The 17,067-nt window shown below is 35.8% G+C and overlaps 1 protein-coding gene across 1 annotated transcript; it reads right to left on the bottom strand.

The window, feature by feature from the left end:
- Positions 1–885: 885 nt before the first annotated feature.
- Positions 886–15,052, bottom strand: DBF4 (DBF4 zinc finger). The gene is made up of 12 exons (XM_009888961.1): positions 14,882–15,052; positions 12,787–12,981; positions 11,537–11,587; positions 10,921–10,990; positions 10,701–10,777; positions 9,146–9,176; positions 8,258–8,303; positions 6,334–6,465; positions 5,005–5,007; positions 3,600–3,714; positions 3,143–3,267; positions 886–1,948 (listed from the first exon to the last, which is right to left on the bottom strand). The coding sequence occupies exons 1-12, from the start codon at positions 15,050–15,052 to the stop codon at positions 886–888; spliced, it is 2,079 nt and encodes a 692-aa protein (XP_009887263.1).
- Positions 15,053–17,067: the final 2,015 nt, after the last annotated feature.

Here is a 17,067-nt window from a genome sequence, read left to right as displayed (position 1 = left end):
TATGCTCATGCCCTGCACTGATTGACAGATATAGAAATTCTGAAAAAGATCAGCTCTGGTAAAGGTTCAAAGCATTAAAAGAAGTCTTCACAATTTTCCCTCCGCCTGAGTAAGCTCATCAGACAGGCTGGCTACTCCGAAAGAAAAATCAAACAAATTACCTGAGTCAATCAGAAACTTATTGGCTGTTTTGTTGTTGTTGCTGCTCTGTTGTTGTTGTGTTTGGTTTTTTTTTAAAGAAAAATTACAAGTATACATCTACTGCTCTCCTATTGGCTGAAATATACAAAGCAGCTAGTTTTAGTCTAAAACTAAATTATGTTAGAGTAGCCAAAAATATAATACATGCTTTCCTAATCCTATTTCTTTGTGATTACATATGTTCCCTGAGACAGCTTCAGCAGAAGAAATATTTGGAAAGCAAGTGACTTTTTTTTTTTTTTGCCATGTCTAATAAAGCAGCAGCAGCAGGAGCAGAAAGGGAAGCAACCAAAGCTCCACAAAACATCAGTAGTCTGTAAGTAATGGACTGCCTTATTTACAATGGAACATCCAGTTATTTATAATGTGGTAATTTAAAATGTACCATAATCAATGATTTTAGAAAATTAGTCTATCCAAATGCAGCTACATCATGCTTATTGGTTGCTTAGCAATTAATTTAACCCCAAATCGGGAGTCAGAGCCTTTTTCTAGCTGTGACAAAGCAGTACCTTTAAAAAAAAACCCACCTTAGTTTTATTGTTTATATTTACATATACAGAAGTTTTTGCATTAGAAAACTTGAAAACCATCTGTACATAAAATACAGCAATTAAAGTTTCCATGAGTAAAATCTTAAATTTGCAAGTTTATTTGAAAATCATTACATTAAATAAAGCAGCATTAAAATCCAACAAATGGGGATGAGGATGAAGAGGAAAATAATGACCACATAACATTTGTATTCTGCCCTTCCCATACATCTTTTATGCTAGTTGAACCTTTGTTCTCAGTGTAACTTGAAAAACCTGCAAATTCTGAGTTTATCTCACTTGTCTGAAATAATTCCAGTAGGGCCTGCACTGGTGAGTTACAAGAACTTCTCTTCTCTTCAGGAACTGACAGTCCGTCTGTATACTTTACACATAACTCCATATTCTGTTTCTGGCTTTCTCTTTTATTTCTTCCCAAGTAAAGCTTCACTTTTCTGCACAGCTTTCCAGACGGTGAACTGTGTGCAGTGCTGGCAGCCAATTCGTTAAGTTCTTTGTTTACAGCAGTATCAGATACCTCAGCCTCCAGAACAACATTGTTCTGCATCTGTTGATCATTATCACATAAATCATGTTTTGTGACAAACGTAGGATTGGCATCTGTTTTTTTCAAGCACTTTGCTGGTAGAACTACTGCATTATTTAATTTTCGTTTTGGCTGTGCTAAGTTTTTGTCTTTTTCACTAAAATCTGTAACCTTTGTATGAGAATATAAAGTATACACGCCTTCCTGAAAACACTCTATATTCTTTTTCTTTACTTCTGGTTCCAGTATTTCTTTACTGAATGGCTCATAAACTCGAGACAAGTTCTCCGCGTAGGCTTTGTCATCTTTCTGAGGGGGTGGTTGTATGAAATTTGATGATACAACAGTCTCTCTTAAGTTTGCAGCACAGGAGCAATCAGCTTTAACATTTTCATCATTACTTCTGAACTTACTTTTTAGTTCTGAAGGTTGTGACAGGTGACAATGAAGAACTGAACACGCAGATCCAGAAACAGGGGTAGGTATTGAAACAGAATTTGGTTGTACTTCTGCAGGCTGGCGATCCAGTTTGAGTGCCCGCATTGCCGTATCCTTCCACGAATAACTTTTCAGTGAAATGCGTTGCTTTTTCAGTCGTTCCTTCAGCTCATCTGGTCTAGTTATCTTTCCAATAATAGGAGAAAAATATCCTGTACTACATTTTGTCCTACAACGAAATTGTTTGAAATTATTAAGAAACACTTGAAAGAAACACGGGTAACAACTCCACATGCAACTGATTCTCGAAAAGCAACTGAACTGACAAAGCAACTTTTGGTTTTACGTTTAAAGGAAGGATATTTAAGGTAGCAACACACTATTTCTACATGAACAGAGTGCCTTGTATTTGAATTTGATGTTTTCTTATTGATTTCAAGGCTCATAAAATAGTTTTAAAAATACATTAAGTAAGCATCTCAATTAACAGTGGTATTAAGAACAAAAGAAGCTAATGAACATAACATAATGACTATAAATACTTACAAATATTCTATCACATATACACACAAAATTAGCATAATTATATATGCTTTTCTTGATAGTATTTCAAACCTAACCACTCAGTATTTTTAAACCACAAAAGGAATAAACGCTTGCCTTCATTAGAGTATCAGTTGTTTGCCTCTATTTGCATTTCCTTTGATTTCACTAAGAATATCTTTATTTATTCAATACTTTTCTTTTTTTAAAGAAATGAGAAAGTTATTCCTTATCTCCTGACTCATTTGCAAACAAATCACAGCAATCTTGAATTGAATTACTATTCCAAGTAATGAAGACAGCAGTGCCTACAGTCCAAGATGTGAAACAAGTCCTTCTCCCCCATTTAAGCTTTTAAGCTATGAAGAAGAAAGGAAAATCTGCTTTCTTGGTCCGGCATAGGCAGGACAGAGCTAAGAGGCTTAGAGTACAGATAGACAGATCTAGATTAGACTAGGAAAAGTTCGTCCACTGGTAAGGAGATCAGATTGACTGAGGACAATATAATTTGCTGTTCTTAGGCTGCTATCAGAATGTTTTCAGAGCACCATGTCCAGACATTGTTATCCTTCTGTCAGCAATGTTTTAGTACAGTCAATCTTGCTTTTCTTAAGCTGAAGGATAGGTAGGACAACTTTTGGCAACCCTTTCAGTCTCATTTTCCTGTGATGCCATCTGCACTTTCAATTTTTTTTTTTTCCTAATTTCTGCTTTGTAGAACTGATTTGCCAGGTACAATATTGCAAATTTCAGTGATTTATTTCAGGCTGAAAAATATGAATTTATTCTGTACCAGATTCAGAATTTCAGAACTAACTATCATTATGTTCAATATCTTAGCTCACCAAGACTTTAAAATTTAGGTAAAAAGGTAACTTACCTTTTTATTTTTTTTGCATCATCTTTGTATTCAACAAACTCATAAACAAACTTTGAGATTATATCATCAACAACTTGATATTGTGTGCTTTGTGCAAAATTTCGGTGCTGTTCACTTTCAAGATGCTGGAATTAAAGAAAAAACATGAAATAAATTTAATACTACAGCTATGAACTTACAAGTCAACAGTATGATACAGAGCAGTAAGTAAATATCATTAATTTATTACCAATGTCTCTGAGACATGAACTATTAGTGTCTTCAGCTACCATACATAGAGGCAGAGATCAAGGATTAAAACCTACAAGGGAAAAAAATACCCACTTGCTGCTTTTTAGGAGATATATTCAGAAATCTTTTAAGACAAAAAATGAATTAAACTAGCCAGTAGAAGCCATTGTTAGTGCCACACAAGAGATATGATTGTATCAAAGCATATATTTGACATTTCACATACTGTTTGCAGATCTTCATATTTCTTCCCACAACATTCACAATATCCTCTCTTTTTTTTGTCCTTCTGAGGGAGCTGAACAGGAGTTCCACAGTCCTTGTCACTATTTATTTTGTTTCTGTTAACAGAAAAGATATATTAATGAGTCTCAAATATGTAGCTGAGCTTTATACCTTCCTCTCACAGTATGTTCATTCTTATTCCCCTAATTAAAAAAAAAACAAACCACACCACCTATTTCTCTTTAAACTATTTACATTATGTTAGTCAATGCTTAGGAAAAACAAAGAGAAAAATTATGCATTAATTAAAAAAAAAAAGATTTACTGCAACAAGACAGGCAGACCCAGTGGAACCATATGTAAGCATAAAGCATCCAGGTTAGTACAGATGTAGTACAGATGTACTATTATCACTGACTCAGAATAAAGAATGCAAAATCGCCAAACAAAAAAATCTCACTTGACAAACCAAAGGACATATTGAAATCTCTGTACATAGCCGATAAAAGGTTTGATAAAAATCAAAACTAGAAAAAAAAAGTCTAACATCTCATTGACTGTCAGTATTTTTGATGCCAAGAAAACATACAGCAAAAACACTTGCTCTAAACAAATGAACTCTCATTCTTTACTAGAAGTAATGAACAGTCACATTTGTTGGCTATACATCTTTTGAATGTGCTGACCAAATGCCATTTTGTCCTGTTTTTCTAGGTACAGGCTAAGTGGAAGTGCAAGGAAATGAACCTCAAATTCTTCCTGGAGATTAAAATAAGAAGAGGTTTTCAATAGCTGCTCCATGACCTTCAAAGTCCTCATCTGGGGAGAGTTAGTTTGCTGCAATTCACTATTAAACCACCTGAGGGTGATATGCTAGCTAATAAAGCAAAACCATCAACCTCTACTTCCCTTTTACTTCATAGTAAATAGTGCCATCTCCCTGTCTAGCCAAAAATCATTCTGACGGACTTTACCAAGTATCTGCATGGATGTACGCTCAGGAATTTACACCAAAAAAAAAAAAAACCTGTCCTGAAAAAAATCTCTAACTTACAAAGCATAGCAACATATTGCTCAGCATAATAAGTGTACACAAGTCTAAATTGGTAACACTTGCTGCAGCATTTGCTGGGTCCGACAGGACAAGCTCCACCTAACTGTACTTTTACTATTACACTAGCCTTTTTTACCTTCCTTCTTCAGAACTGTAAAAATCAGAGAACCAGTAAAGCAGGATATTAGCAATAGCATTTATTAAGATCGAATAATGTCTGCAGGTCTTGCCTGATGCAGAAGCAAGTAGAATAGACAGCTTTGTTCCAACAAGGTTTTTTTTCCCAAATAAAGACAAAACAAATGAACGCTCCCCCTTTCTCTCTCCTGAAACGGATATTCCCCACATCTACCTGCTGAGTATGAAATAATCTCCCACCTAAGTATCTCTTTGGCAGGTGCCAACCCGAAACATTAAACAGGAATATTCATTCAAACATAACTCCTGATATTTTTAATATATCGTATTCCTTAATACATATAAATGAAAAGAATATTGCCTCCCCACCCTTTCTTTTTTTTTTTTTAGTGGTTTAAAAAGAATAGGCCTTCCTAACCCCCTCTGAAAAGACAGCATTAGAAATTGTCTTATTTTTGCAAGAGTTACCAGTTTATTATAATTGTTTTGCCTTTTCATACTGCTACATTCATCTCAATTAAATAAATAAATAAATAAATAAAACTCATCACGGCAACCTCAGCTGAAAACCTCCAATGATATCACAATGGTGAAGACTGAACAGAACCTGAACAGTGGAGAAGCTATTTTATAAAGAAAACAAGTATCAAACCTAAATAAGTCTTAGACTGAAAACCAGCAAAAGTTACTAGATACAGAAAATTCTACATATAGCAAAGCTACCTTTCACCCAAATATCTTTAGTCTCTCAGGTGAACCAATTTTAGAAATAAATGAAAGAATCATTAATATTCTAGATATGCTTGGTAGAAGAAATTCAAAACAATAGCTTGGTTGATCAAAAAGCCCCAAATAATTAAAACTCCTAAATAGTTTCAAATCATAAAAAGTCCTAACTGCATCTGGAATGCTCAAATAGAGCCTAAATGCCAAAACATATCATATAAACGCTTGCTGCAAGACCAACTGCACTTCTACTGGGCAGCTGGCATCCACTTTTCATCTCTGAAGAGTTGAAGCAGTACTGGCAGTCTAATTTCTATAAATTAGACTTCATAAACAACGCCCACTCTTCATCAACAATGATTTTGCACTGTGACCAAGTATCACTGTTTTAAAAATTTTTAGCTGCCTACTTTAGCATTGTACTGACAAATATCAAACGAAGTCTTAACAAATCCACATCCTGTAGAATACTTACTGGATGGCATCCAAGATGAGGACAAAGAAGAAACCAGTGGCAGAAAGGAAAAAAAAAAATCTTATGCTGACCCACAGTGACAGGAGAAGGCCACATTTTTTGATGTATGCATCTGTATGTCCAAAAAAAAGGACTGAAGACAGGAGAAAGAGGGTACAGAAAGACAGACAGACATCAGCAGTTACAGTGCAGCAAATACATCAGCTGAGACATGGATATTAGTATTAAATATCACAGAAAATTAGAAGCAGAGCAATTATTTTATAAAACAATTACTTTTGAATTATTTTAGAGAACCGCCCTCTCCTCTACCCACAACTCAAAAACAAGTTTTCAACAAACCTTTGCTTAGACTGAGTTTGCTTTTGGCCAGAAGGATGCTTCTTATCCACCTCAAATGGGCTATACGGTTTTGGAACACAGTAGTTCAGAACTGGAAAACTGGGTAACTGCAGATAAAACGGTCGGTAGTGGCTGTATTAGACAAAACAAGTGCATTAGAACCATCAGAAATGGGAAAATCAGTTTAAGCACAAACTACAATCAGGTCAAATATCTTGGAAAAAGTGTTTCTCTTTCACACATAATGTACACAGAATGCTAATGAGGTAACTACCCTAGAATAAGTCACTCCTTCCTTCATATAAACTTGATACTTTCTCAAAATAGATTTGCTTTGAGTTTCCACAGCTGTTTTACACATTCCTTCAGGTATTGCTTTCATGCCTATTTATTGTTGAGAGTTGGGTAACCAATGAAACTAAGAACAATTTGGATGATGGTGCATCTGTGTTCCCGAGAAGTAGCTATAGCAGTTTCTAACATCCAATGCATTAAATTTTTTTTCCATGTTACCATTTTCTTCCTTTTTGACAAATTTTAATCACTTCACCATTCAAAATATTAACACTAACCTTTTCATTTTCCAGAAAGATAGTTTTCCTGTACAGCACTGTACTCAGAAAGCTATCAGAACTAGCAACTGTATCATTGCTCTGAATACATTAAAAACGTTTAAAATAGGCCATGCTAAAAGTTCACATACAGAATCACTGGACTGAAATGCTGATGCCAGAGTTCAGTCTCATTTTGTTTCCCCACATTACTATATAAGCTGCCCAGGCAGAAGAAAACGAGCAAGTCTGGAAAACGTAATAGGGACAGCTAAGCATCTTGTTCTGCTTCTGAACTGTTACTTATGTTGCATAAACATTTAAACATAAATGTCGCATAAACATTGTTTATTCAAGAGTGTTTCAGGTGTTTCATACACAGCTACATCTAGAAGTCAAATTCACACAGAATTATATACAACTTTCTTGTACTTACAACTGTGTTTGTCCAATTCTCCCCACTATCCTCACGTCCCTCATACCTATTACACCACCTCACAGTGTAAGATGAGATTTAGATCTCTTTTTTTAATTCAGGAAAGTGTCAGAGAAATCAGGTCAAAGACTTTGGAGCTTATAAACATCATCATACAGCAGAAGTTAGCTAAGAATATAAAAGTGCAAAACATGCTGTGCAGAACTGCACTTCTTTATAAGTCATTGTTCTCTCAACTTCTGGCAGACTGGTATTTCCTTACACAACCAGGTCTGATCAATTACAGGACCAGAAAGATGTGAAAATTTTGAAGGCTGAAAATATCAGATTTCTTCCTACTCTGGATATTGAAATCAGATTAATAGCTTTGTTTTTTCCTTTTAAAAATAACTGTTTGAACAGTTAGAAACCTAATTTCAAGGGATGATTTTAACTCTAACAACTTCCCCTTCCTTACATCTAAACAGTCTCTGCAGCAGATTAACATTATTGAGTTGGGACTACAGGACTGGAATTTAGTATACAAAGTTTCATTGGCCTTTTGGGCTACAGGATTTGGATCGAAAAAAAAGATGTCAAGGTTCAAAGCTACCAGGTTTCTTTGTCATTCATATGCCCCTTGGCAGGAAGTGACCCAAAGAACCCAATACAAACTGGAACTACAATATTAGCTTTCCACTTCCATTACTTATTGCAAATATTCCCTACTATACTACTACCTGCTCCATCTCATTCAGTGGCTAAACAGATACCTACCCAGAGCACGCAGAGATGAAATTTTTGCATCTTAATTATAAGAGGACAGTATGCCTGGCAGCTAAAGTCAGGAAGTCGAAGGAAATCGAAATCTGAAGGCCGCTTCCTCAAGGCATACTAAATGTTTCTGAATTACTCAGGTAGAGAACTACATTATTGAATACATGAAGAGAACACTTACCGACTTCTGTCTTCCACCTTCACAAACGGATTTTTCAGTCTACCTGCTCAAGAGGGAGAAAAGGAAATTAAGAAAGAAATACTCTTCTTAATTCAGAAAGTTACTCCAGCACGTGAATAAATAAGGAAACATTACTTTAGAACTCGCTATGTACAAGTCTTGACAAACTCTTCATTTCCGTGAAATTTTATTACATGCTTTTCTTAGACACAGAATCATAGAATGGTTTAGGTTGGAAGGGATCTTAAAGACCATCTAGTTCCGAAGCCCCTGCCATGGGTAGAAACACCTCCCACTAGACCAGGTTGCTCAAAGCCCCATCCAGCCTGGCCTTGAACACCTCCAGGGAAGGGCCACCCACAGCTTCTCTGAGCAACTTGTTCCAGTGCCTCACCACCCTCACAGTAAAGAATCTCTTTGTGATATCTATTCTAAATGTCCCCTCTTCCAGTTTGAAGCCATGACCCTTCATCCTATCACTACACGTCCTTGTATAAAGTCCCTCTCCAGTTTTTGTGTGGGCCCCTTTCAGATACTGAAAGGCTGCAATAAGGTCTTCCCAGACCCTTCTCTTCTCCAGGATGAACAACCCCAACTCTCTCAGCCTGTCTTCATTGGAGAGGTGCTCCACCCCTCTGATCATCTTTGTGGCCCTCCTCTGGACCTGCTCCAACAGGTCCTCATCATTCTTGTGCTGAGGACTCCAGAACTGGACACAGTACTCCAGGTGGGGTCTCACCAGAGCAGAGTAGAGGGGCAGAATCACCTCCCTGCTGGTCAAGGGAGGTGATACAGCAGCACACCTGACCAGATGAGAACTGTAGTACATTTTTAAGCATTCACAACATAAGGGAAAACAAAAATCTCTACAAATACTGAAATACTTACTTCTTGACTTTGGAGCAGTAACTTGTTTTCCCTGTTGAAAAGGAAAAAAGAGAGAAGATGTAAAATCTCTATGAATATTATTCTGCATTTTACTAAAGATTTGGGTGTAGCTAATTTTAAGTGATGAGGGTCTCCCTGTATTAATCATGACTTCATACAGAGTCATGATAAATTTTGCAGGAAACTAAGCTCATTACTACTTCAGAAATATGGTGACATGTTTCACAAAGAAATATTTATTTCTGCACTGCAAAAGAAGTGTTCTCCTTGAGATGTTTCAATTTATTTTTCCTAAAACCAAAACCAAGCAAAAACCCCACACAGGTAAATTTACTCACTTTCTCTCTCTCCTCACCCCAAAATCCCTTGCCATGGTTGAAAGCTGATTCTTAAATACGGACAAAATTTTTACAACACTTTATAAATGTTAATTAACTACAAGCTGTAAAATGCCACCAGAAACTGCAAATAGCAACATTCTCCAATTAAAACAATTCTTCTCATTTGGATGGATTTACACGGGTTGCTTTTTTATGTTTTTAGCAATGAAGACTAAATGTATTTTGTCTTCAGAAAAGAATAAAGTCTACATTCAAACTTCAGCTGTTAGCTGTAATTGGTTCTGGTAAAGGTACAAACTCACACTTTATACTACTTGCAAAAAACCCACAACCCACCCTGCTATCCATGAAGAGCTATTCACTGATGATTTAGCAGAAGATTTCATGTGGCCTCAATAATTAGCCAATATTGCATTCAAAAAACACATAACATACAATAGATGGCAAGTTTCCATTTACTTGTCACAGACCCCTGCCTAGACTAGATAATTGTACAACCCCACATTTAAATTTCAGAGCAACTGCAGAAGGAGCACACAAGCAGCTAAAACAGCTTCAGTGTTTCACTATATCATATGTTAAAATATGGAGAAACTGGGATTTTCACATGCCAACTGGACATCAATGGCAGAATAGCTCACAGATGCATTATGCTAGTTCTTTAAAAGACTAGGAAGGAAAAGCTGCAGAGTCAAGCAACTGACAGATTCCCTAGAGACAGCTTCTTCAGGAAACGTAACTGTGATTCTTCAAAATAGTCCATAAAAAGGACAGGGTTTCTAATCATTGTGTCATAGGGAAAATTATAAAAGGCAACTTAACCACAGTCTACACCATGCTAAAACATCAAGCTATGTGGGTTTTTTTTTATTTTTGAGGCAGGCAGAATGGAAATTTCAGACAGTTCAGCACTTGGGATTCTTAGATATCCTTTGAAGAGCAAAGGTCTACACATTATTTAATCAATGCTCCTATAGAATTTATTTTTGATTAATGCTGAAATGTATAGTTAATATTTTTTATTTTTCAAAGATGGTTTTTTAATCAATTCATAAAACATACTTCTCTGTGAAAAACTGAGCATAAGCAAGACTATAAACCTAAAATCTGTAAGCTTTGCAGTAGGTGGTATTTAGTAGACCTGTGTTTTCTCAGTTAATGAAGCATTTTCAGAGTTAGCGAAGCATTTTCACAAATAGCAAAGAGCCACTTACCCCATCTTTAAAAGAACTGCCTGCTCTTTTGATTAGGTAGAGCTCCTTTTTCTTTTGTTCAATGTAATTCTTAACATCTGGCAAAAAGAGGGAGAATTATACTCAGCTGAGTTTATTTTTGTATATTTGAAGTAATTTGTCATTTTTAGTATTCTGAACTCGTCAAAAGAATAAATGAATGTTAAGTGCAGGTTAGGCTTCATCAAACAAAAATACTTACCATCAATATGAAGTATCTTCACTCCCCAACTCAAAGCATTGGATAGTATACTACCAGAGGGGATCAAGTCCTGCAAACAATAAATTATATTAATAATTTTAAGCAATATATGGTAGATCATGTAAAATAATTACAAACATGTTATAACATGTAATATGAAAGCTGAGATCAAAGCGCAGATGCTTTGCTTCTTGCCAAAATACTTATCGCTCTCCTCGACTGACTTTTCCATCCCTGTGTCACAGCACTTCACCATCAAAAGATTATATTTAGCCTTTCATAAAGCCAAAATTGTTCTCTATTGTCACATTTTATAGTAACTAAGATTTGAAGACAGTGAATTTATACATTTACTTCATGAGCACCTCTCAAATGCTAGCTATATTAACAATCCTGATAAATTATAATACTGGTCATAAGCCTCTACAGACTTTCAATTGTTCAGGCAGAAAGCGTGACCTGACAGTTTTACTTAAGACAATCCCTTGGCTTCTGCCTGAGCGTTCCATGAGAGAATTCTCTCTTAGACCGCTAAGACCACTCTTATTACTGCTTGTTTTCTAGAAGAGGAAAACCAAAGTTTCTCAAGCACAAATTCATTGATTACTTGGCTTACCTGCTCTTTGATTGCTTTTTCAACTAAGGATTTTCCTCTGCTCATACGTATCTATATTAAAACAGAAATACATTTGTAGCAAGTTAGAACTCATTTAAAAAAAAACAAACAAACAAAAAACAATAGATAAGACAATTTATACTGTTGCTAACAAGTACACATTTTAGCTATGATAGTCATCTTTTCTTTACTGTACTGGTATTTTTCATTCATTTGCATTTTCCTCACAAGGTTAGGGTTGATACAGTTTGAGGGGGAAAAGAAACAAAACCCCAACCAACAAGTAGTCATTTTCAGGCAAAGCAGGTCACTGCATGGCTGAAGTAATGCTCATGTTGGAACAACAAAGATAGTGGTAATAAGCAGCCAGTGGCACACACCAAAAAGTGATGTTTCATCAGCTGGACCTGTGCTAAATTAAGCTAACAGTCATGAATATGATCATAGCCTCCATCTTATCCCCATCTTTTCTATCACCAGTGTGTCTCCTTTTGTATCGTATGCATGCCTTTACCTGTGCAGGTCATTAGTAAAATGAGGTTATCTCACTTATGCAATGCAAAGACCAGACTATCTAGCGGTCATGTTTCTAAGTAAGTACCATGTATATAGTACAGCTAATTGTTTCCAGCTGTATTTTGAAAGGATGCAAGACTTGCCTATGTTAGAAACTTCACATGAACCTGCATGAATTCAGATATTAACTGTCGCCATTAATGTGATCCTCTAAAAAAAAGCACAGGAAAACTTAATATTCATAACGTTTGATTTTAGTTATTTCCTTGAGCTACTATTAAAAAGTGCTTCTGTAGATATCTGCATTAATAACAGCACAGCAGCCAGATGTTAATAGGTTGTATTGCTAAAGAGAGAGGAACTATTGGATGCCATCGCAAGCCTATCCATATTGATACAGTTGTCAAACATAACAATGTCAATGTTTAATTATAAGTCAGGCATACTATATTAGAACAGATTTTAGTGTAGTCTGCTTATTTGAAGAAAAAGCTCCTTTTGTAATTAGTTTTTGAAACTTTATTTAATTAGAGTTAGTTAATTCTAACAAGTTAGTCTGAACTAGTCTAAAAGTATGTTTGACCTCTTAAAAAAAAAAAAAACCATAAAAAAACCAAAAACCTTATTCACCCAAGGAACAATTGCCATCTTTAAGAAACAAAACAGGAGAAAAATTTTAAGAGCCTATCCCATGGGTTGTACCCAATTTGCAGTATTATTACTAAGAAACTTACTGTATCTCCTATCTTAAATGAACTCCCATCATGATGATCTTTCCGGTTGCTAGGATGAGGTGAACTATTTCCTCCATTACGTGCAGATTCTGGGCTAGGAACAGGAGAAATCTGACCAAGAGTTGGTGCAAATTTTGCCTCCTTTTTGTTAGACACCAGATAGCTGATATCTTTACTGAGAAAACTCTCCACTCTCTAAATATAAAGATATAAAGCAAGTAGTTATTTCAGGAGAATAAATCAGTAACTCAATTTCACATTGCATACTTTAAAGAAAAGTGACAAAACTTCTAGAATAATTAAGTTCAAAAACATTGAATTAACAACAAGACATTTTCTAAAGACCTGGATGACAATGACAGTTGAACTGCAGTAGCATCTTACCAGTTACAAATTCTAATTTCAATTTCTTATTTTGTAATGTCTATCAAAAGAACTTTGGTTTGTTTCGATTATTGTAATTCTTTGAACTATCTAGATGTAGTACTTTTCCAAGAATTCAAACACTGCCTTGAGAAATAACAGAATAATTCAGGGAAAAAAATCACGGTTTAGCTAACTTTTCTGCTGACTCTAAACTCTGAATTCATAGTTTCTTGCAAAGTATATGCCTTTAAGTTTAGCTGAACACTAATATGTAATTTCTGTTAAAATTAAAATGTCACTATAGTTATCATGGTTCACACCTACAGTATTCATAACACTTCTCAAAAATGTAGGACTTAAGTAGATTCATAATATTTTCATACTCAGCAAGACAAAATATGTGGTTATCCTATACTTATTCTCTTCCATTTTGCTCCTTTCATCACCAACTGTTATGTGATTGTCAGCTTTATTTGCCTTGTTACTTCTTGCCAGTTTATGGAGTTTGAAATACTTTCATCTTCTCCACTAATCAGTATGGAAACCACAAATCGCAGGGGCAGCAAGCTTGAACTGTGCCTTCCAATTCTACTCTAAGTACCTTTTACAGAAATGCGACATACAGAGAAAAGCACTTTTGAGCGCACTCCACACAAGTAACAACAAAACACACATGGTAGTTGATTTTGAGGACGCCAGGCACCTCAGATTTAGGCACATACACATCAGAACAAAACAGTAAAACTTCATTTTCAGTCTGTGATTTGCAACCTCACCTTTCACATATGAATTCCTAAAATTCTGGTTTAGAGGGAAAGACAAAAGACAGCATGCACTCACTTAATGCCAGACATAAAAGAGATGCATTTAACTTGAAACCACGTTACTGCTATCCCTTGCCTCTACAATAATTTCAGGCAGCATCTTGATTTACAAATGCCAATTTCATAAAACTGCTCAGCGCTCCTGTGAGGTCAAAGAAGTTTTGCCAAAGCAACATTCAAAACAGCCAGCAATTTAAGCAGATCCCTTTTGCTTCTGTGGTTGAAGGGTGTTCAATACTTTAACTACCAAGATTCCTCTACACTAATTCAAAATATTCAACTTTAAACTGGACTAAGCAATTGCATTGCTTGTGTTACTGTGATATCCTGTACTTGCTTGTATCAGTGTTTCTTCCATACAGAAGACAGAATTAGGAAAAAAAAAAGTATGAAGGTGCTTATAAAATTTATGATTTAAATAAGAGTATTTAAAAATACTCATTAACATTTTGTGTGCAGAAAGAACTTACTGAAGTTAGTGACTTTTAGTAAGCATATGCAAAAACACTTCCTCTAATCTCTTTCAGGTTCAGCTTAACAGCTTTAGTTGTAACATGTAAACACATTAACATAGTCAGAAGCAGCAGAAAAAAACCCAATCACCTATAACAATGAAACTTACTAAATTTGGATAAATTTTAAAGCAAATGAATAATCAACTGAAAACAAACCTTAATAATGAAACACTGGTTAAAATTAGCAAAGCAGCTTCTAGCAAAAAAAAAAAAACAAACGGAAAATAATTTGTTGATAAGCTAATTGTTCATATTAAACATTAAGACAAGCATTAAAAAAATAACACCCCTTCACAAATAAAATAAAATAACATTAAAATGGAGTCACTAAGAACATGGAAAAGGCATTCCACACATGCAGATCATAAAGGTCTTCGCTCATTAACTTACCCCTCCTAGCTCTTTGAGGTCCTTTCCTATTTTTTCCGAGATCACATTTGATGGAATATCGAGGTAAAACACTTTCCCAGTGAGTGGCTTATATTTAAGTTTCTCTGGTTTTCCTGTATCTTTGTTCACATTCTTCAGAGAAGATCTTATCCTTTCTGGTTTTGCTTGCATTCCATCTACTGCAAAAAGAAAAAGGAATTTAAACATGAGTGTGTTTTATGAAATGTGGGGTTTTTTTTCTTTTCAAGAAGGAAAATTCCTAAATTATGGAAATGGACAAGGCAAGCTTCCATGCAATATAGGACTTTTAAAAAATAGCTATATGTTAAGCATGTCAAAAACAAGACATTAATAATAGTATCACATATAGCCCTTAAAAGTTTCTTCTTAAAGTCATATCCTAAAATGGACTTTTTTATTTCAGTTGCTATACAATGCCATCAATTTTATCACCCAGTTTGGCAAGTATTTGCTATCTCTGTACTGCAGTACATACACTACTTGCACAGTCACTGATAATCACAAGCACACCGTTTTAGAACAGAATCTGTCTCTCCCTCTTATTCACCTGAAACAAAAAGGATTCATAGTGACTCATTACAACAAAAAAACAGTCAAAAGTAACTGAAACAGCAAAAACACGAGACCCATTTATCAGAATTTTGAACACCCACCTGAGATGCAGGAAAACTAAGCTTAAAGTTCAGAACCATCCTAGTTACGACCACTCTTCCTCTCCCAGTGAATTTTATTCTAAACCTAAGAAACCACATACAGCAATTAAACTCTGTTGATGAACTTTCCTGATACTCAACACAGAACTATCCACACAGGCCTGTTAGACTAGACTGTTAGGCTGATTTAAAATCAGCAAATTAAAAAAAAAAAAAATCAGTCGGGCTGAGAAATAAGCCTCATGTCTCAAGGGAAATCTTGGAGTGTGGTAGAGTTCTACAAGAACATCAGCTCAATACTGACTAGCAATCACAAAAGAAAAAAATTAGAAATTGCTAAGAAAAAAAAAAAACAGAGAATAAAATTGATAATTTTATTATGCCACTTCATAAATGCAGGACTCAGTTACACCCTAAATACAGCCTGCAAAAGAGTAACAAGGATGATCAAAGGAATGAAGAATAACCTTGTAGATGAAGACTTTGTCAGTCTGTAAAGTAAATGTTTTAGGGGGGAAAAGAATACAGACATATAAAATCAAGAACACAGAGAGAATGGCTAAACAGCCTATTCCAGTAGAAGAGCTATGGAGCACCAAACAAAACTAGGAGTCAGGCACAAAATGAAAACCAGGAATTGATTCTCTATGCAACAGGGCAACCCTGCCTAGCTTGCTGCCCAAGAATGTTGGCAATACTAAGATGCAACTTCTAGGGGAGGCTGTACAAGTATGAAGAAGAGGAGTATTTTGAGGGGTCTTAAATGCACAGAAGAGGCATGCAACTCACGAAGTCCCCGTAGCTAAACATAGCTGGAAACTAGAATAATATTATGAGGTGAAAGTAATTACACGTTCTCTATTCTTACATACTTCTGCAGGAATCTATTTAGAACCAATGACAGAGAGAGAATCATCCAAGACTTGGACGTCGTTACTTTTACATTTACAATCTTTTCTTCCTCACTGACTTGACACCTTACTCCTGGTTGCTTCTCTTCTGGAGAAGCTCAAAACAATGGGGGCTGCTGCAGGAAGTAAGCAGGCCTCTTCTGGAGACAAAAGGCCAACACGCAAACCAGTCCCTCTGTTATATATTCTCTTCTGCCCTGAAACGGTCTTGGATGTGAGAGGGAGCAGACCCACCACTCACGCTGCACGATTCTGTAAGTAATGGTTACGAACACACATAAGCGAAGCAGCAACAGTCAGCTCTGTATAATCTAGGAGACCAAAAGAATTAGATAACTGCTTCAGAATCTAAACAAAAAAGGTGGATGATAAACAGGTGTGCAAGCGAAATTCTGTCGATGACCAGGGATCAACTACGGTGTTGTACCCAGCACACACAGGTGATGGCCAGGGCAGCTCAAAAATTAACACGCTAAATGCTGCAATTAATATTGGAAACTACATATGAAGCTTCTTAGGGGTAAAAAGCGAGTTGGCACTACGGCAATAACAGTAAAGAGTCCCTCCCGTGAAGCGACCGCATTTTCATAGCCCGGGCCTA

The sequence above is a fragment of the Charadrius vociferus genome, unplaced genomic scaffold (genome assembly GCF_000708025.1).
Source record: "Charadrius vociferus isolate BGI_N301 unplaced genomic scaffold, ASM70802v2 scaffold297, whole genome shotgun sequence".
Lineage (NCBI taxonomy): Eukaryota > Metazoa > Chordata > Aves > Charadriiformes > Charadriidae > Charadrius > Charadrius vociferus.
The sequence above is the reverse complement of the archived record's forward strand: the minus strand, read 5'-3'. Positions and strand labels throughout refer to the sequence as shown.